The 24627-nt window shown below is 50.1% G+C and overlaps 2 protein-coding genes across 6 annotated transcripts; one reads left to right on the forward strand and one right to left on the reverse strand.

Moving 5' to 3' along the window:
* Positions 1–1256: 1256 nt before the first annotated feature.
* Positions 1257–6966, forward strand: LOC123348651 (olfactory receptor 12-like). Of its 4 annotated transcripts, none has more exons than XM_044986237.1 (2): positions 1257–1311; positions 5790–6966. In XM_044986237.1, exon 2 carries the CDS (start codon positions 5793–5795, stop codon positions 6747–6749), a length of 957 nt encoding a protein of 318 aa, XP_044842172.1. In that variant the 5' UTR covers positions 1257–1311; positions 5790–5792; the 3' UTR covers positions 6750–6966. The 4 variants fall into 4 exon arrangements, with proteins under 4 accessions (XP_044842172.1, XP_044842171.1, XP_044842170.1 ...); XM_044986236.1 differs by having other exon boundaries at positions 1259–2002; XM_044986235.1 differs by having other exon boundaries at positions 1259–1992.
* A 14644-nt stretch (positions 6967–21610) lies between these two features.
* On the reverse strand, positions 21611–24109 carry LOC123348593 (olfactory receptor 6B1-like). 2 transcript variants are annotated; one of them, XM_044986159.1, is made up of 2 exons: positions 23908–24109; positions 21611–22885 (listed from the first exon to the last, which is right to left on the reverse strand). In XM_044986159.1, the coding sequence occupies exons 1-2, from the start codon at positions 24022–24024 to the stop codon at positions 21872–21874; spliced, it is 1131 nt and encodes a 376-aa protein (XP_044842094.1). In that variant the 5' UTR covers positions 24025–24109; the 3' UTR covers positions 21611–21871. The 2 variants fall into 2 exon arrangements, with proteins under 2 accessions (XP_044842094.1, XP_044842095.1); XM_044986160.1 differs by having other exon boundaries at positions 23825–24048.
* Between the last annotated feature and the right edge of the window lie 518 nt (positions 24110–24627).

Raw genomic sequence — 24627 nt, forward strand, 5'->3', positions numbered from 1 at the left:
GGGTCTTTTCCCCTTATCCATCCTCCCTCTTTTCATCAAGCCCTTCATTGCATCGGCTTCATTTGATTCTCCTTAGCTCATCCCTTTTCCCAAGGATTTAACAGCCATGGCACCAGTGAGAGACGGGAACGACACAGCAGTCAGAGAATTCATCCTGATGGGGTTTGGAAATGGTCCAGGGTGACAGATGGTCCCCTTTTTGGTGTTTCTGGTGATTTATGCGGTAACCATGCTGGTAAACACCATCCTGGTCCTCATAATCAGAGCCAAAGCCTCCACACCCCCATGAACTTCTTCCTCATGAATCTGTTCCTCATAGATCTCTGCTGCTCCTCCACCATTGCCCCAAAGCCATGCTGACCTTCCCGTCAAAAAGCAAAGCCATTTCCTTAAATTCTTCTTCTTCAGTCTCTTCATCACCACCGAAGGGTTCCTCCTGGCAGCAAAGGCATACTATCAATACACTGCCATCTGCAACACACTCCTGTATCCCATCACCATGTCCAAGTGGTAGACTCAGTGAGCTCAATCAATTTAGCTTCACATAAAGAGTAGGTTAAGGGGTGACTTGATTGCATGTAGGGATATTAAAGAAGGTTTATATTAGACATGGTTTATATGAAAAATAATTTATTGTTAGAAATGATTTATTGTTAATTGATACTTTATAACTGAAGGTTTATATTAGAAGTAAATGTGATTCCCAAGATTTAGCCTCTAACCTGCAAGCCACCAGCTGTGTCTGTGTGAAGCCTGCGCAAAGAAATACTTTGTATAAAACTTGTTAAACATTAATTAACTCTAAGTAAGCCAAAACAGTAGCTGTTATAGTATATAGATAGAGACCCCCACCCTCTGTAAATTTTCATCTCACTTTATTTGTGATTGTTAAAAGACAGGGAGTCTCACATAAATTGGTAACACCCCAAAAGGTAAAGAGACAGTGAAATAGATGTGATTAAGATGTGAATGAGTGCCTAGTTTAAATAATGAATGAATGGTTAGGGAGTTACCAGCCTGAAGAATTCAGTGTCTGCTGAAGAAGGTGTCAAGTGGGATAAACCAGATGACCCCCAGAGGGCAAACTGGAATCCACCCCACCACACCTCAAAGGAAGGAAAAACAAACATCTGATAGCATGGAGCAGCCACCTGCTGATTGATTTAGCAACTGCAGAATGAATGTCACCATGGTCCCTTCTGGCCTTGGAATCTAAGACATAATGGGCCTGATTCTGATCTTGTGGCTTGACCCAAAGCCCACTGAAGTCAATGGGATACTTTCTATTGTTCCCAAAGGACATCAGATCAGGTTGGCTCTTCCACTGGTGTAAATGCAGAGTAAATCCAGAGAGAGAGAATTTTCTCTGTTAAGTACACTCATTCTATGATTTCATCATTTGGATTTGTTGTTTTCCCACCGGTCTGATTATACACACAAGAGTCTAGTGCCTCCTCTGGAGATATTAACAGAAGTCAAACACATCAACCGTGCTTTATGTCAAGGGTTGACCAGTATTACATCATCTATATTGGACAACTCTTCGATTCTTTTGTCACTGTGGTCCTGCCTCTCAAATGCTGGTGGAACCACTTCTTAGCAACATGCCTCAGGTGGCTCCTGAGCAGGATTCATCACCGAATTTGGTCTGCTGATTGGATCATTAGCTTCCCCGGCTTGGGCTGTGTACTGATGGGGAGTGCAACGTGAATGCTGATCCATGCCCCTCTATGGAACCACTAAAAGATATGCTCTCAATCAGAGGAGACAGAGCAAACCTTGCTTCGTGCTGATGCTGAGTTAGTTTGGCCAAGATCTCGAGTTTATGTATGCAGTAGATGGAGCCATGAAGCCTACAACACAACAAAATCCTCTCTGCTGAGTGTTCAGTGTGGTGTCTTCAAACCCTGCTTATGAGATTTGCCTTAATAATGCGATTAACAAGCATTGATAGTCTGGTGGCTTTACCTGGGCTCCAAACTATAGCATAAGGTATTTAAAGGTATATTTTCTTATTGATTTCCTGCTTACTCTTTCTTATTCTTGTCTGTATGCTCTCAATTATAATAGATTCTAGGTCAACACTCCCACAGAGTTCCTTAGCACAAGGTCTGAATATTACCTTATTTTTGGCTAGCATCAAAAAACCTTTTTCTCCATAACTTCATTTAAATATTACCAGGCATAGTACTGAAGTCAATTGAAGAACTCACCAGAGTAAGCACCATATCTGAAGGGAAGTGCTTGAAGAATAGAGGAGACAATGGCTAAATGTTTAGCAAACAACTAGTTCCTCCCTTCCACCCCACAAAAGAACATAGAACATAAGAATGGCCATACTGGGTCAGACCAAAGACCCATCTACTCCAGTATCCCGTCTTCCGAAAGCGGCCAATGCCAGGTGCCCCACAGGGAATGAACAGAACAGGTAACCATCGAGTGATGCATCCCCTGTCGCCCATTCCCAGCTTCTGGCAAACAGAGGTTCGGGACAGCATTCCTGCCCATCCTGGCTAATAGCCTTTGCTGGACCTATGCTCCATGAATTTATCTAGTTCTTTTTTGAATCCTGTTATAGTCTTGACCTTCACAATATCCTCTGGCAAAGAGTTCCACAGACTGACTGTATGTTGTGTGAAAAAATACTTCCTTTTATTTGTTTTAAACCTGCTGCCTATTAATTTCATTTGGTGACCCCTAATTCTTGTGTACAAGAAGGAGTAAATAACTCTTCCTTATTTACTTTCTCCAACTTCCCCCTAATTTCCTCTGGAAAGAAAGAAAGAAAGAAAGAAAGAAAGAAAGAAAGAAAGAAAGAAAGAAAGAAAGAGCCTACCCCTGGAAACTCATAAAGAACATTAGGACAATTATTGATAGGAATACGCTTATTGATTTCAATGAGACTGTTGTCAGAAAATCATAGAAATGTAGGGGAGGAAGAGAACTTGAGAGGTCATCAACTCCAGCCCCCCATGCTCATGCAGGATTAAGTATGCCTAGACCATCCCTGAGAGTTGTTTCTGGCAAGTTATTCGCAGGCATAAGTGTTTGTTTGCAGTATCAAGACCTTAATAGGAACATTTCAACCAGCAATCTAATCCATAGATAGATAGATATTTTTTTTAAAAGTTTCAGGTGCGGCATATACCCATACCATCTGTTAGGGATTTGTGATTTGTTTTAAAATGCTTTTTGCCCCCTGCTGCAAAGTCAAGCAGTAACACAGATGGCAAGGAAAACTTGTCTGGAGAAGGGTGGAAACACAGATTTCTGCTGTGTAAAATATGCAGTCATCTCTCTCTGGATAACACTGAATAATATTTGCTCTCTAACTTCTTTTACTAAAAGTGATCTTAGGTGAGAATTGTGAGAATAGCAGACAAAAGAAATTTCAAAGAGAAGTTTGATGTTTAAGATGTTGCAGTCCCTGGAAGAACAATATCTTAAAAAAACTGTATGAAATCTTCCACCCAGAAAATCTATCTACCTATTTCCATTCACACCCGTCTATCTATTTATGTCTATTGGTTCCCATACACACCCATAATCTATCTATCTGTCCCCAACCACCCCATCTATCTATCTATCTAGCTATCTATCGGTAAACCCTGAGGCCTGAAGCATTAGGAAGATGGGAGCTTGTGGACAAAATGGGGGAAGAGTAGTCCAAAGCAGCTTAAGATATGAGGATGTTCAAGCACTCCATTGCTAAGGGACTTCTCTGCCACGATCTATGGTAGGGCAGAGGGAATTGACTGAATGGCTATGCTCTGCGGTTTCATTTCCATTTTAGTTATATGACAGTTTGGAATATTTAGTTAAAGTGCAGTTATGTTTTGGGGCTGTGGGGGGTGTAAATTGCAACTGAACGTATTGGGTGATGCACGGACAAGCCATGGATGTTGAAGGTTCCCGTCAGTACAGTGGGGTTAAGGAGCTTGGGCAGAGAAGCAAGACGGAGGAAAAGAGGGAAAAGGTGGCTGCTTGCTGCTGGGAGAGCCTCTTGGGGGTCAGGCTTCTCTCAAGAGCCCTAAATACCTATGATCTCTCCCCATGATCTGAGCTGAGACAGCTGGACATTGCAGAACAGCAGTAGTCACAGAAGGTTGGTGGAGACCTGTGAAACAGCGCAACTGCTTGTCTGAGGCAATGGATGGCTCAGAGGCCATGGACAGCAGTGATGCTACAGCCCCAGCATCTTTGAGGGGACATAGGGCAACAAAGCTAAGCAGCTTGGACTGAAGCCATGGAGAAAACAGCATCCAGCTCAAGGGACACTAGAGCAGGTCTCCCTTCACAGCAAGGAAAACTGAAGTCACTCCAGGTAGGTTAGGTAGTACAGCAGCCCATGGAGCAGTGGCCAGCTAGAATCCTTGGACTTCTCCAACCCAGGGTAACTAATGGTGATAGGCCAGCTGAGGAAGAGGGAATTGGCCACAACTCATCATCCACTTGCACCAGCTGTAGGTTGGACTGACGTTACTTGTAAGATACCCTGGGGGAATCTCACATAATAGGACTTCTTAATGTATTAATAGCTGGTTTTCTCAAATTCATTCACATCTCCCTCCCATCTACACACCCCAAATAAAGTTCCTTTGGTTGTATCACCTGGTCTCAGTGTTTTCCAGTGGAGAAGAATTGCCCTTCAAGGGTTCCCATGGTGGTGTATGTATTTTCCCAGGTTTCTGGGTCAAAGTTGGAGCCAGTGCATGTGAAGTCTTTAAGAAAACCCATAGAAAAATTGAGCCTGGTCCTTTTGGCTCCTGACACATCTGGCAGAGGGGGTCACATGGCAAATGGTTTAATTGGTTTTGCTTGGCAGGTTTAAGTCAAAATATGGAACATTTCAAAATCAAAAAATGTATATTTAAAAAAAATGTGTTGTGGGTTGTTTAAGCTGTTATTTTCCAGCCATCTCTGCCCCACAGGCAAACATTAGAAAATTAGGAAATACTTTGTAAAGGGTCCAGCCACATCTTGAGAGAATTATCTGGACATCTCTAGTTTGTTGAACTAGATTCCAGTGACCAGAGCCCAACTGCCCTCTCTCTGATGGAGGAGACTCACATCTAGGGTGATAAACCATGAATAGGTGTACTTGCAAGGTTATTTATGGAACAGTTGAATATTAACAATCCATTGTTATCAAGGAAGCTACACTGGGACGAAGCGAAGGTACTACCCAATGTGAGTAAGACTCAGACACTTGATACATAATCCAGCTAAAAGTTGAGTTAAGAGGAAACAAGTCCTTACATTCTTACTCAGATTTTGCTTTGTCAGTACTCAAGCAAAACTCCCACTGAGTGTCCCAGAGGAAGGATATTGCGTACAGATGTTAAAGTGTCAACTAGAACCACTGCAGTCTCTCAGGAGCAGAAATGTTGATTACATAAATCATATCTATATATCTATATCTATATACACTGATTTGCAGATGGAAAGGAATAGACTGTGTAAAAAAGCCTATTTTTACTATCCTTTATATAAATGAATGGCATTGCTCATGGAGGATTTTGCCCATGTCTTCCTCAAACAAGAAGAGTCTTGAACCAGGGGAAGGTTGATTAATTTGGGATTCAAAGTAAAATCTTGAAAAAAAAAAGAAAAAGAAAAAGAAAAAATCCTGAGGTCAAATTTTTAAAGGTATTTAGGCACCTAGTGGGATTTTCTAAAGCATCTAGGTGACTAACCTCCATTGATTTCAAGAGATATTAGGAGAAACTTCAAAATAACTTTTATATTTGACTCTTTTTTAACTATTATCTTGTTCTATTTTTCTAAAGGAAATGTCAGCTACTGAGCCAGTAAGAGCGGGGAACCACACTGCAGAGACAGAATTCATCCTGTTGGGGTTTGGAAGAGGTCTGTGGATGGAGATGTTCCCCTTTGTGCTGTTCCTGGTGATTTACATAATAACCATGCTGGGAAACACCATCCTGGTCCTCACCATTGGAACTGATTCTCAGCTTCACACCCCCATGTACTTCTTCCTCATGAACTTGTCACTCTTAGATATTGGCAACTCCTCCTCCATTGCCCCCAGAGCCATGGTGAGCTTCCTATCAGGGAGCAAAGCCATTTCCTACAATGGATGTGCCACCCAATTCTTCTTTGTCACTTTCTTCCTCACCACTGAAGGGTTCCTCCTGGCAGCAATGGCGTACGATCGATACTCCGCCATCCGCAACCCGCTCCGGTATCCCATCACCATGTCCAAGTGGGTTTGTATTTGGCTGGTGGTGGGATCATATACCTGTGGCTGTGTGAACGCCATGGTGCAAACAGGCTTCACCTTTACGCTAGTCTTTTGTGGGTCTAATGAGATGGATCATTTCTTCTGTGACGGCCCTCCCCTGATTAGTCTGTCCTGCAGCGACACGTTCGTCAATAACATTGTGATGTTTACCTTATGTGGCCTCATTATAGTGAACACTGCACTGATTACACTTGTCTCCTATGTCTATATCATCTCCACCATCCTCAGGATTCGCTCTGCTGAGGGCAGACACAAAACCTTCTCCACCTGCACCTCCCACCTCGTGGTTGTGACTTTATTTTATGTGTCCACTGCTTTGATGTATGCCCAGCCCACTAGGCTAGCTTTTCTGTACCCAAGGAAAGTGGTGTCCGTCTTTTATACTCTTTTTGCTCCCATGTTGAATCCTTTCATCTACAGCCTCAGGAACAAGGATGTGAAAGATGCTTTGAGAAGGACTATGAGCAAGAAATGTTTGAAAAAATGAACATTGTCTTTGAACATACAGATGAAACCAATTGGATCAAACTATAGTGCAATACAACAAATTTTGAGCAAATGCTTATTTTTATTCAAATTAGTTTGGGAGCAAGTATAAAAAAATGCTTGGGATCCACAGTATCTATCTATCTATTTCTCTTTCTGCTTCCCTCTCCACTTATCTGACTAGTTGACCTGTGGAACTCATTGCTACTGGATATTATTTAGATATATATCATTTCAATATATTTTCAGAATTTTAAAATGGCTTTGATATGTATAGGGCTTCATGCTTTGGGATATCAGTCAGCTACTGCCTGTCTGAGTTAGAAATAAATTTTCTCTGTAATTTATCATTCAATTCACCCGTCTTTGAAAAAGCTGATACTGGCCATCATAGGAGACAGGATTCTTCTGCATAGCAATTCCTTTGTTTCTATAAAGTTCCAGTACACTGAACATACAATATATTTAAGACAATAAAGTATCTCTCTATATATTTGCATGTTTACATATACTTATAATAGGAATGACCTCCATCAAATTGTTAGGTAATGTAAATTTGCTTAGCTAATCTGATCTCTGTGTATCTACACCAGCTCAAGGTCTGGCCCTTGAGTTATCACTGATGCCTAGGTGGAGTAGCTGTTTAGTGATGATGACCAATGTGTGAACTGGCAAGGAAACTGATAGAGCCCATGTTAACCTGGATCACCTATGTATAGTACTTCCATGTCATGTCATAGAGTCATAGAATATCAGGGTTGGAAGGGACCTCAGGAGGTCATCTAGTCCACCCCCCTGCTCAAATCAGGACCAATTCCCAGCTAAATCATCCCAGCCAGGGCTTTATCAAGCCTGACCTTAAAAACCTCTAAGGAAGGAGATTCCACCACCTCCCTAGGTAACACATTCCAGTGCTTCACCACTCTCCTAGTGAAAAAGTTTTTCCTAATATCTAACTTAAACCTCCCCCACTGCAACTTGAGACCATTATTCCTTCTTCCATCATCTGGTACCACTGAGAACAGTCTAGATCCATCCTCTGTTCATCTAAAGCAATTCTGATAGCCATTTTTTATCATCTCTTTCTCAGGGGGCGTATACATTCACAAGCAGGATCTGGCAGGAAACACTACTGCTTTCTATTCCTACACTTAACACTTTCAGGCCCTCCATTTCTCTTTACTTGTTTATCCAGTCGAGTGGCTGCAAGCCAGTCTGGCCGGTCAAAGCCAGTTCACTACAAGCTCCTCCCGAACCATTCTGTAACAATAGGCCAAGGTAACTTGCAGTCAGCCCCAACAACATGCCCTGAATAAATCTAACATGTTGTAATATTAATTCATGGTAATCTACTACATGAGTATAAATACCTTTCTATCCAATACAGCTACATCTGCACTAACAGTCATAGAATCATAGACTATCAGGGTTGGAAGGGATCTCAGAAGGTCATCTAGTCCAACCCCCTGCTCAAACCAGGACCAATTCCCAACTAAATCATCCCAGCCAGGGCTTTGACAAGCCTGACCTTAAAAATCTCTGAGGAAGGAGACTCCATCATCTCCCTAGATAACTCATTCCAGTGCTTCACCACCCTCCTAGTGAAAAAGTTTTTCTTAATATCCAACCTAAACCTCACTGTATCTATTCGGTTTCCGAAGTCTATAACTTCTATAACTTCTATAGTTCAAGTCTATAACAGACTCCCCCCCAGCCTAAGGGGAGGTTCCACAGGGCCTCAGAAACCCACTAATTGCGGGGGACAACTAATAAAAGAACAGGGACAGGAGTGCAGTCAAAGGGTCATAAGAAGGGATCCTGATGGGGACACCGAGCGGAGAACCCCGGACAGCGCCCACTGCTCCTCGAAGGTGTCAAGGGAGCCAGCGGACGCCGCCCAGAGGAACTCCGCCCGGAGACGTCAACAGACTAAGGATCGGAAACAAGCCCCACAGTCGCAGGAGTCTCCATTGGCCAACCGCCTCTCCCTGGTCACGTAGATGGCCATTTTTGCCAGGGCGAGGAGGAGGTTGACCAGGAGGTCCCGCGACTTCGTGGGGCCACGGATAGGGAGTGCATGGAGAAGGAGGTGGGGGGAAAAGTGCAGCCAGAAACGCAATAGGACATTGGTGAGGAGCCGGTATAGGGGCTGCAGCCTGGCGCACTCTACGTAAACGTGCGCCAAGGTCTCCCTCACGCCGCAGAAGGGGCAGGTGTCTGGGACAGGGGTAAACCGCGCCAACTACACGCCCGTGCTCACAGCCCCATGGAGGAGCCGCCAACTGATATCCCCGATGGGCCTCGGGACCAGGGTGGAGTACAGTCTGGCCCACCGGGGCTCCTCACACTCCAGAGGTGGCAAGAGGTCCCGGCACTTGGTGTCGGGGCGGGACACGAGGGTGAGGAAGTGAAGGGTGTGGAGCACGAGCGCATAGAGATGCTTCCTTGGCGCGGTTTGGAAACGGACTGGCTGCAGATCGTGCAGCCGGCTTGCGGAGAAGGTCCACGGGGCAGGAGCCCGATGAAGAGGTCCGGAGGGCTCGGGGTGAGGGGTGGGAGGGGCGTGCCCTCACGCAGGACCCGGTCGAGGTAGGCCCGAGCAGCGGGCAGCAAAGTGGCCTTCACCTCCTGTAGTATGCGCCAGGGAGTACAAGGTCTGGAGAGCCCCATACGCCGAGCGAGCATCAGGGGATCCAGCCAGTCTCCCCGGTCGTAGTCCAGGAGGTCTCCGACCCTGGTGGCTTCTGCCAGGACCAACCTCTGGCGCACCGCGGGGGACTCCGCCACCTGCACAAGGAGCTGGGGGTTGTGCAGCAGGGGCTCCACGAGGAGGTCTGCCCCCTCGGTGGCCGCCACAGACCTGGTCGCAGAGAACAGCTTCCAGGTCCGGAGGAGGTCCTGGTAGAAGACCGGCAGCCCGGAGAGGTCTCGCGGAAGGCCCCTCGGATCGAGATAAAGGAGCTGCCAGTCGTATCGGAGCCCTCGGAAGCGGCGTAGGAAGGCATGTGCCAGAGCTCTCCATGCCGGACTACCCGCACCATAAAGGAGCCTCTGCAGTGCCTGGAGGCGGAAGACGTGGACTTGAGTGCGCAGGCACTTCAGGCCCTGCCCTCCCTCCTCAAGGGGCAGGTGGAGCACCCCTGCAGGGACCCAGTGCAGTCCTGGCCAAAAGAACTCCAGAACCACCCTCCGGAGGTCGGTCAGGAACACCGGGGCCGGGACCAGGGTGTTGAGCTGGTACCAGAGCATGGACAGGACCAGTTGATTGAGCACCAGTGCCCTCCCTCGGAGGGAAAGGCACCGGAGGAGTTCTGTCCATTTCCGGAGCCACTCCGTCACCCTGCCCTGCAAACCCTGCCAGTTCTCCGGCGGAGAGGGATGCGTGGCAGAAAGGTAAATGCCGAGATAGAGCAGCGGACCCGCGCTCCACCGGATGGCCTGAAGCGCGGGTGGGAGGGAGCTCGCCTGCCACCCGTCCCCGACCACCAGGCCAGAGCTCTTGACCCAGTTGACCCGGGCGGAGGAGGCCGCCGAGTACACGGCCTGGCAGGCCTCCACCCGCGCCAAGTCGCCCGGGTCCTGGACCACGAGGAGCACATCGTCGGCGTACGCCGACAGGACCAGCCGCAGCTCCGGCTCCCGAAGCACCAACCCCGTCAACCTCCTGCAGAGGAGACAGAGGAAGGGCTCGATCGCCAGGGCGTACAGCTGGCCCAAGAGGGGGCACCCCTGCTGCACTCCCCGCCCGAAGCTGACCGGCTCAGTCAGGGTCCAGTTGAGCCTGACCAGACACTCTGCGGAAGCGTACAGCACCTGGAGAAACCCCACAAACTGGGACCCGAAGCCTAACGCTTGCAGAGTGCCCAGGAGATACCCGTGGTCCACCCTGTCGAACGCCTTCTCCTGATCCAGGGACAGGAGGGCGAACGACAGACCATCCCTGCACCCAAGCTCCAAGAGATCCCGGACCAGATACAGGTTATCGAAGATGCTACAGCCCGGGACGGTGTAGGTCTGGTCTGGGTGGATCACGTCCTCCAGCACGGCCCCCAGCCGCAGCGAGATGGCCTTGGCCACGATCTTGTAGTCCGTGCTGAGGAGCGAGACGGGACGCCAATTCCGTAAGTCGCGGAGGTCCCCCTTCTTCGGCAGTAAGGCGAGCACGGCTCGCCTGCACGAGAGAGGGAGGACCCCGCTCCGCAAGGACTTGGCCCAGACGCTGACCAGGTCTGGGCCGAGGATGTCCCAGAACACGCGGTAGAACTCCACGGTCAGCCCGTCCATGCCCGGAGACTTGTTGGTGGGCATGCGGTGGAGGGCTTCCGAGAACTCAGCCAGAGAGAGAGGCAGCTCTAGCCGGTCCCGGTTGCCCGCGCTGACCGTCGGGAGCCCATCCCAGAGCACTCTGCAAGCGGCAGGATCGGTCGGATCCGGGGAGAAAAGGCGTGCGTAGAAGGTCCGAGCCCTCTCGCACATCTCCGCCGGATCCATGAGGGGGGAGCCGTCCTCCGCCAGAAGGCAGGTGACGTGCTTCTTGGCCCCCCTCCGTTTCTCCAGGGCGTAGAAGAAGCGGGAGCCGTGATCCATCTCCCAAAGGAGGCGGATGCGGGATCGAACAAAGGCGCCCCGGGCCCGATGGTCCTCGAGGACCCGGAGCTCCTCCCGCTTCTCCCGGCACGCTCCGCAAAGGGATGGATCCTCGGGGCTGGCGGTCAGACGCCTGTCCAGCTCCAACACCTCCCGCTCCAACTGCCCTATCGCCGCATCCCTCCGTCGGCTGGCGCCCCGGGTGTAGTCACGGCAGAAGAGCCGGGAGCGCACCTTCCCCACATCCCACCACCGCCGCGCCGAGGGAAAGGCACGCCGCTGCCCTCGCCAGGCCAGCCAGAACTCCCGGAAGGACACCACGAAGCCCCCATCCTCCAGCAAGCTGTTGTTAAAGTGCCAATAGGCCGGCCCCGGCCTCTCTGCACTGAGAGAGGCCGTCACGGTGACGAGGTGGTGGTCCGAAAAAGGTTCTGGCCGGACGCTGGAGGACTGGGCCCGTGAGAGATGGAAACGTGACAAATAGATGCGGTCCAACCGGAAGCGGCACGACCGATGGGCTTCCACCCGGACATAGGTGAATGTGGAGACATCGTCTGGGTGGTGGTCGCGCCAGACGTCCACCAGGGAGTGATGGGTGACAATCTCCCGGAGGACGTCCGCGGCGGCCGGGCTCTGCTCAGTCCCCGAGCGGTCCCGCTCCTCTAGGATGGTGTTGAAGTCCCCGCCCAGGACCAGGCACTCACGAGGGTCCAAGGAGCTGAGGAAGACGGACGCCTGCTGATAGAACCGCAGCCGCTCCGGGGCCGATGTTGGGGCATAGACGTTGACGAGGTTGACCACGAGCCCCTCCATGTGGACCCGGAGGTGCAGCAGGCGGCCCAACACAGCCTCGGCGACCCCCAGCACCTCGGGTATTGCAGGGGGTACAGGCGGCAAGGGAACAGGAGGGGCCGCAGCGGAGACCTCCGCAGGGGGGGACTGCGGAGGAGGGATGGTGGTACCCCCCGGTGCTGCCACGTCTGCCCTAGCCGTCATTGGCAGATGGGTCAACCCCTGGGGCACAGCGGAAGGCTCGGTGTCGGCGGCCCCCTTTCTGGTCTTACGGGGGGGCTTCCGCCTCAGGTGGCACAGGCGGAGCCCGAGCCTTCTGCTTGCCCCGCTTACCCTGTACCCGGGTCAAGCCCTCCATGGCATCGCCTGCGGGCTGGTCGACAGGGAGTGGGTCAGGGGGCAAGGATGACAGCATGGGGGCTTGCAGAGTCACTGGTGGGACAGCAGGAGGAAGGGAAGAGTCCCCCTAGGGAGAGCCCCCTCCCACGCCCGGCAGTACCCCTGCCGCACCCTCCTCCACAGGCCCCGCCAGAGTGCAGGCAGCAGAGGCAGGGCACTCCCGCTTGTCTGGGCGCCCTGGAGGACAGCCCCCTGAGGCCCGAGCGGGAGCAGTGATGGGCTGAGGAGGAAGAGGGGCGGCTCTGGGCACCGGGCGGCCGAGGGTGCTGGTGATGACAGGGCCGGCGCTCTGCCGGGGCTCGGGGGTCCCGGACGCTCCTCCGTGCCGGGCCAAGGGGTAGTCCCTCCGAACGTGCCCCGTCGCCCGGCAGAGGTAACACCGGGCCTCCCCCGTGGAGTAGTGCACCCGGTACTGGGCCCCCTGAGCGCCTCTCCGCCACGCGCCGCCGGCGGCAGTTGAAGCTGCACCTGCCGGCGGAACGAGAGGACGTGACAGAGGGCAGAGTCTTTGCAGCCCAAGGGGAGAGGGCTCACAACGGAAATGGGCTTCCCTAGGGTTGAGAGGGTGGGTAACAGGGCGGCATTGGGAAGGAAAGGAGGGATGGAGGTGAGGACCACACGGACCCCCAGGTCCTCCAGCGGCTCCAGGGGGACGAACACGCCCCCCACCGCCAGGCCCTTCTCCACCGCCTCCTGGGTGGCGGCCTCCGAGGCAAGGAAGAAGACCACCTTGCCGTACATTTTGGAGGCCGCCACGATGGCCGTGGGCCCCACCACCCTCGCCAACGCCCGCACGTAAGTCTCCACGTGGGGCGAGGTGGGCACCAGGAGGCAGCGGACGCCGTGCTTCCTGGTCAAGGTGGGGAAGGGGCCCCAGCCGCTGTAGATGGTAACGGAGGCAGCGGTCGGGGGAGATGACGTAGCGGCAGGCGGGGGGGCCGCCGCCACCTGGGCGTATGCTCTGGGGGCCGAGGGAGGGGCACCCGCAGAGCTGGTGGAGGGGACAGCGGGGAGGGACGCCGCGGCCGGTGGCGGGGCCGCGGCAGCAGTGGCAGGCTCCGCCATGGAGGGCTTTGTCTTTCTAGCGGGGCCCTTTCCCTTCTTTTTGCCCTGGCCCTTTCCGCCGGCTGGGGGGGCTCCCCCAGAGGCGGAAGGGGCGAGGGACGTGGCAGCAGCAGAGGGCACCCCGTCGGTCGCTGCTGCCGGCGCCTCAGCGGGAGTGGTGGCAGGTGGTCCGGCAGCGGCGGTTGAGGTCAAGACTGGGGGGGGGTTGCGAGGAGCAGGCAGGGGAGGGGGGACAGGCATTGTCCCAGGGGTCCCACCCGCCGTGCCTCCCACCATGCTGAGTAGGGAGGGAGGGAAAACACCGGAGAAAGGGAGCGGGGGGAAGAACAGGTCAACCACTCCTCCCTGCTAGGCTGTGGGCAGGGGAGGAGGGTGCCAAAATGGGGGAGGGAGGGCAGATACAGGGACTATCGAGGACTTCGGGGGGGGGTGTCAGTCACCGACAGAGGATTGAAATCCGGCTCCTCTAGCTGCTCTAGGGGAGGGGGGGGAAACAAGAGCAATGGGGGGTGCAGTGCAATAGGGGCAAACTTAAACAAGGGAGAGGCACAAGCGCACTGATGGGGCTATGGGCGCACGAGGGGAGGGGCTAATGAGGGTGAGGGGCCACGGAGGGAGGGGAGCAACCAGGCTGGGTGTGGGGCAGAGGGACCAAGGGGCTGGTTTCAGGGCTGGGGCACGACAAACAAAGCTGCAAAGGGAGACAGGCAGGGCAGGCAAACAAACTGAAGCTGGGCGGGGTGGGGAAGGCTATGAGGGGCAAACGGGGGAGGCAACAAGGGGCAAATCTAGGGGGCCTGTTGCAGAGGGGAAGGGGTCAGTCCGGGGAAGGGGGGGGTGTGCACCCACGAGCACTTGTGCACAGTCAATGGCTGGCTGGCTGCTGCTAGAGGCCCAAACGGTGGCAATAGGGCGTGGCAGGCCAGGCGAGCAGCTGAGTCCCAGAGGCAGGAACCGAGGCAGATGGTAAGGGGCCTGCAGGGGTGGTGGAGGGGGCAGAGGTGGTGGTGGTGGTGGTGGGGGTTGGAGGGGGGAACACAGATGGACCAGGGGGCAGGATCCACGCCACACACCCCCGTGTCCCCGCAAACACAGTCTAAACCCCCACCACTAGAGCACAGTTAGAGAGTTACTCAGTCTTTGTTGGCCCCCTCCACAGTGGTCTTCAGAGTCCTGTGCGCTCCCCAGCAGCCGGTGGTCTTCTCAGTCCTCTTCTTCCTCCTCCTACTCCAGGCTCCAGCAGCTCCCCAGGACAAACACAGCTCCAGCAGCAGCAGCAACTCCTCCAGCAGCCCTGGTGGCCAGGCAGGAAGGACCCCCCACAGGTGGTAGCTGGAGTGGTGGTGGTGGTGGGGTCCCGGCTTCTCCCTCCAGAGGTGGGGGTTTGGGGGCCGGCCAGCAGGCCCCCCACCACCCCTCACTCACCCACTCAGCAGTAGTGGCAGCAGCAGCAGCAGTCCAGGAAGGGAGAAGGAGCTCCAGCCAGCAAGGCAGCCAGAGAAGGGGGAGTACTCCAGCCAGCAGGGCAGCCCAAGCAGACAGAGCAGGCCCGGTAGCAGAGTGGACCCCTGCTCCGGCCCTGAAGGGGTTAGAAATAGCCCTGGGAAGGGGCTGAGACTGGAGAAAGCAGCTTTAAGGCTGGGCTGATTGGGGAAGTGGCTGCAGCTGGGGCCACACCCCAAACTGAGCAACAGGGCCTTATAAGAAAGGCAGAGAAGTTAGGGGTGAGAGGAGTCTTCCTCTGCTTGTAGAGGAAGAAGGGCCTGGCTGTAGGGAACTAGACACAGGGTACTGGAGTGAAGCAGGGTTGGGGAAAGGCTGAGGAGCTGGGGAGCTCCAGCCTGGAAAGCCGCAGGCTGTGGCTTAACATTGGTCTAAAAGGTACTGGAGATTGCAGAGGGCAGCCCAGGGGTAGGCCAAGGCAGCAGGTCCAAACTCTCCTTGCCAGTGATGAGTGGCTGATACTGTAGTCTGCCCCAGGTTGTGGGGCTAGATGATGAGTGGCAGTAGCTTGATACTGAGGCAAGTTGGAGATAGTAGGTGGGGGTTCCCCTGGGGAGGGGAGACCCTAAGACTGAGGAGTTACTGCCAGGGGGCAGCAACCCAGGTAAAAGGGCACTGGAGTCAAGGGAAGGTTATGGGGGCCAGAGGACAGGCGGATCACTGCCTGCAGAGGGCGCTCTGGAGCTGGAATGAGCTAATTCCTGGAAATAACCAGCAGGAGGTGCCGCAGGGGTGAGTCTGCTCGTCTACACTCCCCCACTGCAACCTGAGACCATTACTCCTTGTTTTGTCATCAGGTACCACTGAGAACAGTCCAGATCCATCCTCTTTGGAACCCCCTTTCAGGTAGTTGAAAGCAGCTATCAAATCCCCCCTCATTCTTCTCTGCTGCAGACTAAACAATCCCAGTTCCCTCAGCCTCTCCTCGTAGGTCATGTGCTGCAGCCCACTAATCATTTTTGTTGCCCTCCACGGGACTCTTTCCAATTTTTCCACATCCTTCTTGTAGTGTGGGGCCCAAAACTGGACACACTACTACAGATGAGGCCTCACCAATGTCGAATAGAGGTGAATGATCACGTCCTTCGATCTGCTGGCAATACCCCTGCTTATACAGCCTAAAATGCCGTTAACTTTCTTGGCAACAAGGGCACACTGTCGACTCATATCCAGCTTCTCATCCACTGTAACCCCTAGGTCCTTTTCTGCAGAACTGCTTCCTAGCCATTCGGTCCCTAGTCTGTAACAGTGAAAGGGATTCTTCTGTCCTAAGTGCAGGACTCTGCACTTGTCCTTGTTGAACCTCATCAGGTTTCTTTTGGTCCAATCCTCTAATTTGTCTAGGTCCCTCTGTATCCTATCCCTACCCTCCAGCGTATCTACCACTCCTCCCAGTTTAGTGTCATCTGCAAACTTGCTGAGACTGCAGTCCATGCCATCCTCCAGATCATTAATGAAGATATTGAACAAAACCGGTCCCAGGACCGACCCTTGGGGCACTTCACTTGAAACCGGCTGCCAACTAGACATGGAGCCATTGATTACTACCCATTGTGCCTGATGATCTACATTAGAATGGCCATACCAGGTCATACCAAAGGTCCATCTAGCCCAGTATCCTGTCTACCGACAGTGGCCAATGCCGGGTGCCCCAGAGGGAATGAACCTAACAGGCAATGATCAAGTGATCTCTCTCCTATCATCCATCCATCCGGGGGCGGGGGCAAGTGGGGCAATTTGCCCAAGGCCCCGGGCTCCGCAGGGTCCCCCAAGAGAATGGCTGAGGCTCCCTCCCTGAGGTCACCCAACCCCACCTCCGCTCCTCTCCCGGAGCCTCAGCCCATCCAGCAGCGTCCCTGAACAGCTGCAGTGTGGCTCCGGCGGGGCCCCTGAGCTCTGCCCCTCTCAGAGCCACGTGGTAAGGGGGGTGGGGCTGCGAGCTCCAGGCCAAGTGGCTCCTCCCCTTAACATGCAGCTCTGAGTGGAGAGGGGCTCAGGCCCCACTGGAGCAATGCTGCAGCTGTCGAGGGACGGTTCTGCATGCCATGCGCTGAGGCTCCGGGTGAGGGAGGATCTGGGGGTAAAGGGCCAGGGCTGGGGGGGTTGGCTAAGGAGCAGGGAGTCCCGGGGACAGTCAGGGGATGGGGGGGGAAGAGGTTGGGGTGTAGGTCAGGGGACAGGGAACTGGTGGGGCATTGGATGGTGGGCATTCCGGGGGTTTGTCAGGACTCAGCGAGGGGTGTGTGAATAGGGGTTGGGGCACACAGGGAGCAGGGGTGGTGGTTGGGGTGGGTCTCTGGGGGACAGTGAGGGGATAAGGAGGAGGATGGGTCGAGGATTCTGAGGGGGAACAGGCAGTTGGGGGGCAGGAAGTGGGTGGGGGTCTGATAGGGGGCAGGGCCAGGATGTTTGGGAGGCACAGCCTTCCCTACCCTAAAGCTCATTCAGCAGTTTGAGGCTTACAGAAGAGCCAAGCTGTTAGCTTTTCCATTAGGGCTACTGTCCCTTTCACTTCTCAAATGCCAAATTATAGTCTATATTTAATTTCAGTGCCATAGGGAGATTCATGTCAGAGGAGGGTAGCTTCATTTAAAATTAGCCACTTGGGGAGAGATCACATGAAAAGAGCAATATCCATCCCAACCCTACGAAGGGAGACCCCCCCCAACATTCCCTGAAACTCCAGAGGGGTTAATTCAATGGTTCTCAAACTTTTTTACTGGTGACCCCTTTCACATAGCAAACCTCTGAGTGTGACCCCACCCCTCCTTAGAAATTAAACACTTTTTTATATATTTAACATTATTATAAATGCTGGAGGCAAACGGGGTCTGAGGTGGAGGCTGACAGCTCGCGACCCCCAGTAATAACTTCATGACCCCCTGAGGGGTCCCGACCCCAGTTTGAGAACCCCTGGGTTAATTTAATTTGAGCACCTTGTGTCCATTCACATGCATGTGCTATTTTGAGCATTTCAGTTTTCACAACATAGGCTCATCCCAGATTCTGGAACAAGCTCAAATGCTCAGTTTGTGGAGTATGTACATAAGCTCTACTAAAGACAAATCCACAGTAACCATCTCCAGTTTTAGGGACCCCATGGAGCCAGTCTCCAGGAAACAGATAAATGCATGGAGGTTAAGTCCATTAATGGCTATTAGCCAGGATGGGTAAGGAATGGTGTCCCTAGCCTCTGTTTGTCAGAGGGTGGTGATGGATGGCAGGAGAGAGATCATTTGATCATTATCTGTTAGGTTCACTCCCTCTGGGGCACTTGGCATTGGCCATTGTCGGCAGACAGGATATTGGGCTGGATGGACCTTTGGTTTGACCCAGATGGCTGTTTTTATGTTCTACCCTAAATGAACCCAAAGTTACGGAGACAGATATGAGTCAAAGAAGTCAGCAGAGTATCAGAAACCTGGAAAAATCTCTGACTGGATGGGCTCAGGCGTTTGGTCACAAGCTGAGGTGGTTCAGAAGTTTTGGATTTTTTTTAAGCAGATTTTTTTTTAGTTTTTCTTTAAACAATCAAACACAGCAAGCAGCAAATATTTGGCCACACACTTCTGAAACCCCAAACCAGCTTCAGGTTTTGGCAGACTAATTTCAGCTTTTCAATTAAAAAAACCACAACAAATTTTGAAGGAAAGCAGACATTGTCCATGATTTTTTTTTCTGCTTTTTAAAAACCCCTAGTTTTCGATCCAGAAGAAGTTTTTTGAAAGGAAATATTTGTCCAACCCTTTTAATGAGCTTTAGTGCCTTTTAACCCTAGCTGATGCGGAGAACCAATGATACCTTGTAAAGAAGTTCTCTCAAAACCGGGTTTGTGCTGAGATGCAGAAGGTTTATTTTCCCCAGGGCCGCCTGTGGGGGGGTGGGGAGCAAGTGGGGCAATTTGCACTGGGCCCAGCAGAGGGCCCCCACTAGAATATAGTATTGTATAGTATTGCAATTTTTTTTTATGGAAGGGGCCCCCAAATTGCTTTTCCCCAAGCTCCTTGAATACTCTGGGCGGCCCTGCATCCATCTCCATCCTCTGACAAACAGAGGCTAGGGACACCATTCTTACCCATCCTGGCTAATAGCCATTAATGGAGTTAACAACCATGAATTTATTCAGTTCTCTTTTAAATGCTGTTATAGTCCTAGCCTTCACAACCTCCTCAGGCAAGAAGTTCCACAAGTTGACTGTGAGCTGTGTGAAGAAGAACTTCCTTTTATTTGTTTTAAACCTGATGCCTATTAATTTCATTTGGTGACCCCTAGTTCTTGTATTATGAGAATAAGTAAATAACTTGTCCTTATACACTTTCTCCACATCACTCATGATTTTATATACCTCTATCATATCCCCCCCCTTAGTCTCCTTTTTTCAAAGCTGAAGAGTCCTGGCCTTTTTAATCTTTCCTTATATGGGATCCGCTCGAAACCCCTAATCATTTTAGTTGCCTTTTTCTGAACCTTTTTTAGTGCCAGTATATCTTTTTTGAGATGAGGAGACCACATCTGTACACAGTATTCGAGATGTGGGCGTACCATGGATTTATATAAGGGCAATAATATATTCTCTATCCACTTTTTAATTATTCCTAATATCCTGTTTCCTTTTTTGACCACCTCTGCACACTGCGTGAACATCTCCAGAGAACTATCCACAATGACTCCAAGATCTTTTTCCTGACTCGTTGTAGCTAAATTAGCCCCCATCATATTGTATGTATAGTTGGTGTTATTTTTTCCAATGTGCATTACTTTACATTTATCCACATTAAATTTCATTTGCCATTTTGTTGCTCAATCATTTAGTTTTATGAGATCTTTTTTAAGTTCTTCACAGTCTGCTTTGGTCTTAACTATCTTGAGGAGTTTAGTATCATTTGCAAACTTTGCCACCTTACTGTTTACCCCTTTCTCCAGATCATTTATGAATAAGTTGAATAGGATTGGTCTGAGGACTGACTCTTGGGGAACACCACTAGATACCTCTCTCCATTCTGAGAATTTATCATTAATTCCTACCCTTTGTTCCCTGTCTTTTAACCAGTTCTCTGTCCATGAAAGGACCTTCCCTTTTATCCCATGACAACTTAATTTACGTAAGAGCCTTTGATGAGGGACCTTATCAAAGGCTTTCTGGAAATATAAGTACACTACGTCCACTGGATCCCCCTTGTCCACATGTTTGTTTAACCCCTTCAAAGAACTCTAATAGATTAGTAAGACACGATTTCCCTTTACAGAAACCACGTTGACTATTGCTCAACAGTTTATTTTTCTATGTGTCTGACAATTTTATTCTTAACTATTGTTTCGACTAATTTGCCCGGTACCGACTTTCTATCCACCTTAGTCCATTCATCCAGCCCATACTTCTTTAAGTTGCCAGCAAGAATACTGTGGGAGAGTGCATCAAAAGCTTTGCTAAAGTCAAGGAATAACACATCCACTGCTTTCTCCTCATCCGCAGACCCAGTTATCTCGTCATAGAAGGCAATTAGGTTAGTCAGGCATGACTTGCCCTTGGTGAATCCATGCTGACTGTTCCTGATCACTTTCCTCTCCTCTAAGTGCTTCAGAATTGCTTCAGAATTGTCTGAAACAGAGCTCAATAAAGAAAGCTGTTTTGATTCAAATCTCACCCATATTTGTGTAAACCAGTAGCATTCACTGATCCAGGTGTAAATCACTAGTAGCCACATGCAAATCAGTGGATCTGATTTTCCTCTCATTCACCTTGATGTAAATTAAGAGTCACTCCACTGAAGTAAATGCATTTACACTGTCCTAAAATGTGTGTAATTTGATGGATAATCAGGCCCATTTGCTCTACATTTTACAATGCAATAAACTTAGTAACTAATAACTAATAACTAATAACATCTGCACATCTGGACATCTGCAGAGGAACTGGATCAATAGGGTCTCAGAATGGAGAGGGCTTGTCCCTGTTATACCAGACACAGCACCAGCAAAAATGTTCAAAGGAGCCAATGGGATTTAAGTGCCCATTTCCCATTGAAATGGGCACCTAGCCCTCTTGGGTAACTTTGAAAATCCTAGTCCTAGCCTCTGCCATTTAAGTTAGTGAGAAACCATCTTTGGTTGTGAGTAGAACTGGTTAGGACTTTTCAGTGCAAATATTTATTCAACAGGAAATGCGATTTCTGCAAAATCAAAATTTTCTGTACACAACTCCTAACTCAATTTTTATTCAGCTGTTATTCAAGACAGCTGCAGTGGAATTTGCATGAGTATAAAATAACGAATGTCCCCAAGACTTGGTCCACAGAAAATGGAAATGATCTTTTACCTTCCTTAGTTTGCTTCCCTAGGGCTCATGAAGAATCATTGTCCTTGTGGGTCATTCCAGTGCTCTCTCCTGCCATGTATCAGGAGAGGAGTCTCCTACCCATTCTCTTGGGAGAACTGACTGAACAGTCTGTGTCCCAATTTCCCACCTCTCCAGATGATAGACACCAGAGACTAATGGGAACTGGAACACCAGATCTGAATACCTCTTGAATTCCAGGGATTGTCCAATCCTTATTGAAATTCCCCCCCTCAGCCATGTCTTTTCCCTTGTCTCACTAGAATTCCCTGTGGAGAGAGGACAGACAGAGTTTGGATATACAAAACAGAAAGGAGATTATTTATTGAGGTTCCTGGAGAGAGAGTGACATGCGGTTCTCTCAGTTTTTCCAGCTCTCAGCTTGTGTCAATAAAAAGGATCTCTATACGTCCTGGCTTTACATCCCATAAGGAACATGCTGCTCATGTTCCACCAGCATGAAACTCTCTGTCCCTTTGGAGGGCTGTGTTTATAACAGAGGCCTGGCGGACAGCAATCACACCACAGAAAGCTTTCCTTAGTGCTGCCTTCACTTCTTGGTTCCTCAGGCAGTAGATGAAGGGGTTCAGCATGGGGGTGACAATAGTGTACACGACTGACACCAGCTTGTTCAAGTTAAATGGGTGAATCTTCTTGGGCCGGGCATACATGAAGAGGGAGGTTGAGAAGAAGATGATGACCACAGTGAGGTGGGAGGTGCAGGTGGAGAAGGCTTTCTTCCTCCCTTGGACAGTGGGGAGGTGCAGGATGGTGGCAATGATGCACAGGTAGGAGACAATGGTCACAGAGAGCGGGACCATCAGGATGATCAAGGCTAGCGCAAAGTCCACCGTCTCCGCCAGTGACATGTCGGTGCAGGCCAGGTTCAGCACCGGGGAGATGTCACAGAAGAAATGGTTGATGATCCCCGGGCTGCAAAACATCAATTGTGAGATGAATGACACCTTGACCAGGGAGATGGAGAAGCCACTTACCCAGGAGACAGCTGCCAGCTGCAGGCAGAACTGGTGGGTCATGATGGCCGGGTAACGCAGCGGGTTGCAGATGGCCACATAGCGGTCGTAGGCCATGGAAGCCAGCAGGACACACTCAGTGCATAAGAGGGAGCTGAAGAAGTAGAGTTGGGTCATGCATCCCACAAAGGAGATGCTCTTGTTCTCCACCAGGAAATTCACCAGCAGTTTGGGGATGGTAACTGATATGTACCAGGCTTCCAGGAAGGAGAGGTGACTGAGGAAGAAATACATGGGCTTGCGGAGGTGATGGTTTGTCTGGATCAAGGCAATGATGACCATATTCTCCAGGAGGGTCAGCACATAGGCCACCAGGAATATCACAAAGAGCAGTATCTGTAGCTCCAAGCTGGTTGGGAATCCCAGCAGGATGAACTCCTGAACACTGGTGTCGTTTTCCTGCTCCATGTGGCCCTTGAGGGTCTGCAGAGTCAGAAATAGACAGAAATAAGTGGTTGAAGTCACAGATGCCTGTTTTCTTGAGATCTTTCACTTCAGCACTTTACTTTGATATTCCTCATTATTAGACCCATCCTCTAGTTTTGGAACCTCTCACCGTTGTGGGAACTATGGCCCAGATTCTCAAACGGTGACTGCAATTGCTACACTAATTTGCCCCAATAGAAGATCTCACTCAATATTGCCCTAACAACTCAACCATCCTTAAATCAAAGCTGGATAGGGGGAGATTTTAAAAAGCACCTAAGGGATTTAGGCACAGACAGTTGGTGGCAGAGCAGGAATGGATCCTGCGGTCTCTCAAGTCCCCAACTAACCCCATAACTACTGGATCATCCCTCCTCTCATATGTGCTTTGGCACATTTGAAAATCTTTCCCATTGTCTTTAAGAGGGCACAAAGTCCCTGCAGGAAATTGTAGAGTGCACAATGGCAGAGGAGATCCCTTGTTTACCAGTCGAAAGGATTTGTGCACCCTGGAACTATTTGCACACATCCCTGTGTCTTCAATTACCTGCTACCAGTCAGAACAAAGGCCTGGACGTTGTTATAGGAAAGTCCAGTGAAGACCTGTGTTCAATTTGCAGCAGTGGGTCAGAAAAAGAATCAGCTATGTTAGGATGCATCAGGATATCAGTAGGAATCTGCCTACTTAAAGGCAATGAAGAAAAAAAATTCAGATCTCAATTACAATGTGGCAGATCAAGAATAATGTTAACTTTCATCACAGAGGGGAAAGGAATGGATACACTTTATATGTAAGGTAGTAAGAGGTATGTTACTGGATTAGGAATCAAGCTTCCTGGGGTCTATTCCTAGTCCTGCCACTGAGCCATTGATCAATTCACCTCACTGTTCAATTCCTCAGTTTCCCCATCTGTCATGCAGTTATAATAAACCTACCTTCATAAAGAGCTTTATAGAATGGAACACTCAATAACAGGATGGGTCATATTTGATAACTAATAAGATTCCAGATATGTTACCCATCTATGTGTCATTCTGAAGCCTAGAGTGTCTATTGAGTCAGTGTAAAGTGGTGAAAACAGCCCCAAGCATGGTGGAGGGCTCTTTTTGTCCAGAATATCATCAGGTTCAAACATCACTGAGACGTGTGGTTCCCTGCCATCCTATTTTTTAAGTTCTCAGCCATTCTGACTTTACAAATTACACCTCTGCAGTGTACGGCTACAGTAAGGCAGGAATACATTCCATGCCAAGAGTCCGAGACCATTGTGATATCATAGGTAACTCAACCAATTACCACCCTTACTTTACAGCTAATTTGTGTTCAATAATTTCATTGGTTGTATGAGAGAGACTACACAATGGTGGATTACTTGGTCTAATTGCCACACTCATTATGCTTTCAGCGACTAGTATTTAAAAAAATTGCTATTATATCAAGAAGAAGACGACAGTTCACTTTTTTATGTTCACTTTATAGCCTGCTACTATCATATTCAATCTGGGGTCCAGAAAGATCAATAGAAAATCTTCACCACAAGTGTAAGAAGGAATGAGAGAAGGACAGATGGAGACATTGGATTTTTAGCTTTGAGTGCTACTAGTGTTGCATTAAATTCATGGCCAAAACAAAGTTGGTCATTTTTATGTCCCAGTTTTGTGAAGACTGAAGCAAACACTTAACTTTAAACATGTGAGTAGCTCCATTATTTTCCACAGAACAACTCATGTGCATAAAA

This window comes from Mauremys mutica, chromosome 13 (assembly GCF_020497125.1).
Source record: "Mauremys mutica isolate MM-2020 ecotype Southern chromosome 13, ASM2049712v1, whole genome shotgun sequence".
NCBI lineage: Eukaryota > Metazoa > Chordata > Testudines > Geoemydidae > Mauremys > Mauremys mutica.

Bases quoted from the DNA above. Each gene is read 5' to 3' on its own strand.
- LOC123348651 (XM_044986237.1), top strand. From the start codon at position 5,793: ATGTCAGCTACTGAGCCAGTAAGAGCGGGGAACCACACTGCAGAGACA.
- LOC123348593 (XM_044986159.1), bottom strand. From the start codon at position 24,024: ATGTTTGAACCTGATGATATTCTGGACAAAAAGAGCCCTCCACCATGC. The intron at 22,886-23,907 runs GTAACATATCTG...CTGACTCTGCAG, and splicing joins TCAGAATGACACATAGATGG to ACCCTCAAGGGCCACATGGA.